Genomic DNA, 3,414 nt, shown 5'->3' with positions numbered 1-3,414 from the left:
CCGAACACGAGCTGCTTAACGAGCCGAACACGAGCTGTTCACGAACAACGAGCCAAATTGACAGCCCTACCTATAATCATTAGGTTCACAACAGCTATTGGACAATGATGCTTTTTAATTTGATTATACTTTGTTATATCCATTTTTTTCCTTTTAGCTAAAGAAGACTATATTTAGAAAATGTACCTTTGAGATTGCTTTTTGCTGATGATATCCTTCTTGCGGACAAGAATAAAAGAGTCAAGGAAAAACTTGAGATATGAAGGTCTACATTGGATTCTAAGTGCCTTCGTTTGGGTATATCTAAAACTGAATGCATGAAATGTAATTTTAGTAGTAGTAGCTAGTAGTAGTAGCGTAGTAGTAGCTTTAGTGGCAAAGTTGTAACTATGGGTAATCAAATCAATAAAAGGTATGAACATTTTAGATATCTCGAGTATATTGTTCAAAGTGATAATGATATAGATAGAAATGTTATTAATAGAATTTAGGTTGGTTGATTGAAGTGAAGGAATGCAACAAGCCTATTGTGTGAGAGAAAAGTACAACTAATACTTAAATAAAAATATTATAAGATGGTCGTGAGACCTGCAATGCTTTATGGCGCAGAATGTTGAACATTAAAAGAGAAGAAAAAAATAAAGTTTAGCGTTGCTGAGTTGAAAATGCATCGTTGATGATTGACTTGACAATTAGAGACAAAATGTGAAACAAATCTATTTGAAATTAGAGTTGAAGATGACAGATTTGGATGATCAAATTCCATTAAAAGTTTAAGATTAGTATTTATTAGCCAAAAGATCATCATGCAGCTTAAGGTGATCTAATGGTTTCATTTGAGGAATAATTACCTTGTCCCATTGCCATTACACAAAAAACCAAGAAAGAAAAAGATTTGGTGGTCTCAATTTAAGGGCCTGAACCAATCCAAAACTATTAATTTCTAAGGGCATGTAAAGATTAATAAATACAGCTCATCTACTAAAAACTCACAAGAGTCTAAAATTTCTTATGATTTTATTTAATATATTTATTAGAGAGTAGCCATGTTAATGATCATTACATTATATCCTTGACAGCAACTAATGGATTGAGGGTCCTAGGCCCTTTTTTTTTTTGGTATAACTACAAAAGGTACCACTTGCCCTCCTATTTATGTTTAGTTTCATATTACCAACCATGAATACTTATGTTGCTTAATAATTTCATAATTAATTTTCTGAAAAAAGAATTATATTATTAATATAATTGATGGCAATTTTATATATTGTACTTGCATCATCTTCAAGAATCTATAATTTAGTGTACTTATTGGAGTAAACTAGTAATAAAACTTAAAAAAAAAAGATAGAACTTTATTTTATATCTTTTCATTAAAATCTCAATCAAGAAAGAATCATTTTTCATTTCTAGCCACTCAAAAAACCCCAATCCTCAAGAAAAAAAAAGTAATTCCTTTTTTCTTTCATCTTTTTTACTATTTTCTCATAAATCTCTGTTTTCTACCATCAACTAGCATAATATCTAATCAAAAATTTTATTTCATTTCCTATTACAAAACCAACATATCACCAAATGTCCACCCAACGAAGCTCCTGGAGATCTTGACTTAATCATCACCTTCGTGTATTAAACATTGATTCAAACGAGATAAAAGGATGAGGCCCACAATCATTTGGTCATAAGCCCTTTCAAACCATGGCTGCTAATCTGCATGACTGAGAGGGCATGGCATGTTCATGCAATTTCCTGCCCATTGATTCTTGGTCACTCAACCTTATGTCCATAATACCAGCTTGCTTGCATGCCCATTGAGCAATTTTCATACAGGAACAAGAATCAATCATCGATGTCCAGCCAAGCTACTACCATAAATGTAAGGAAAACTAAAAGGAAAGTGTGAGTTGGGTAAAGAAAATAGGAGTAAATAGATTTGAATAGCAATGTAACAAAGATAATTACAATAGCTTCTGATCTAATGAGATCTAATAGTCCTAGGTTACAAGAAGATTAGGAACACTTCAATACAAAGTTAAGAAGCATTTTTCGATCCCACAATGAGAGGGAAAAAAAAGGAGTTGCTTGCAAATTTCATTAAAAAAGATGGGAAAATTTACTTACATACTACACAATTCTTAAGCATTCATCTAACAACTAAATTATCATATTTACATACATATCACACAAATCTTTAATATCACAACAAAAAAATCACCATACTGCCTTTTTAGAAGTGAAGTACACCTTTTCATGCATAGGTTGACACCAGTGCTATATATGTAAATATCAAAGGAATTTTGTAGTATTTATGCAAATATCCCGAAATGTTAAGAGGTGCAAACCTGTCTCAAACGCAAAAGTTGCAAAATCTTCTTAGTCTTTGGGTCAATAGCATTAATACTGCGCAGCATAAATTAGAGGGATGAGCTCTCAAACACGAAGTCTGTTAAGAAACTCAATCGCAAAAAATGATTCATGCAAAAAAGAAAATAAAAGAAAAAAAATGCAAAAACTGGAACACAATGCTAATTAGCCAAATAAGAGGCTCTTTCCATCATCTGCATAGCAAATTAATTTTTGAACAAGACGTACCCGCGGATTCTGATGATGAAAAGAAGCTTGGCCTCGGGACACACATAGAACCCTCCTTTCATCCTTGCCTCGCGCTTTAGCTGAATTAGCTCCTTTTCCTATTTAAGAATTGCTATGCATTTCCTAAGACACTGCAGAAAAATAAACATAAAAACTAAAATGTATAGTCATGATCTTTCTCAAACCTGATTCGCGTACTCCTTCGCATATTGTTCCGCCCTCTTGAAGATAAGCTTGCGGTTCTCGCGATTCTTCTTCCGCTTCTCTTCGAGCTTTCCCTTTTTCTCAAGAGCCCACTGTTCTTCCCTCTTTCGCTTCTTCAGAACAGATTCAGGAATCAAATCCTTCGCCTCCGCGTCGGCCATTTGCCACTTCGAAATAGGAAAACGGAGCAAATCAGTAATTCTTCTAAAAAAAATAAGAAAAAGGTAATCTAATACTAGGAAGAAGGAAGAAGATCAAGACAGGAAAAGGCCGAGAAAGCTAGGGTTGCGTTCGACGCTTACCTTGCTGACTAACTTTGGATCGCCGGCAGAGAAACAGGTTGCTGCAGCGGCGGGGGGGTTTCGAGGGGTTTGAGACAACTATCCACCGTAGGGTTTATATATATATTCCGATACTCTTTGAACTTACAATCTTGCACTGAAAAACTATCTCTTCAACCACTATATCAAAATAAAAAATATGCATGAAAATAAATATATATTCATAATTTTATTTTGAACCTATATATCAAATATATGTCTGTAGTAATCTCGAGAAAATCAAGTGGATAAAAGTACAAAGGATTACTGCTAAGGAAGACCCACATGTGAAAGACCA

At 33.8% G+C, this 3,414-nt stretch overlaps 1 protein-coding gene across 1 annotated transcript in view; it reads right to left on the bottom strand.

The window, feature by feature from the left end:
• LOC110036274 (60S ribosomal protein L7-2) overlaps positions 1 to 3,188 on the bottom strand; it is a 9,028-nt gene extending 5,840 nt beyond the window's left edge. Inside the window, exons 1-4 of the mRNA XM_020740683.1 lie at positions 3,099 to 3,188; positions 2,778 to 2,963; positions 2,593 to 2,690; positions 2,343 to 2,400 (exon numbers count right to left, since the gene is read on the bottom strand). Coding sequence (XP_020596342.1) covers positions 2,343 to 2,400; positions 2,593 to 2,690; positions 2,778 to 2,957 — 336 coding nt within the window. The 5' untranslated portion in view covers positions 2,958 to 2,963; positions 3,099 to 3,188. The remainder of the gene's footprint in view (positions 1 to 2,342; positions 2,401 to 2,592; positions 2,691 to 2,777; positions 2,964 to 3,098) is intronic.
• Positions 3,189 to 3,414: the final 226 nt, after the last annotated feature.

The sequence above is a fragment of the Phalaenopsis equestris genome, unplaced genomic scaffold (assembly GCF_001263595.1).
Source record: "Phalaenopsis equestris unplaced genomic scaffold, ASM126359v1 Scaffold204547, whole genome shotgun sequence".
Classification (NCBI taxonomy): domain Eukaryota; kingdom Viridiplantae; phylum Streptophyta; class Magnoliopsida; order Asparagales; family Orchidaceae; genus Phalaenopsis; species Phalaenopsis equestris.
The sequence above is the reverse complement of the archived record's forward strand: the minus strand, read 5'-3'. Positions and strand labels throughout refer to the sequence as shown.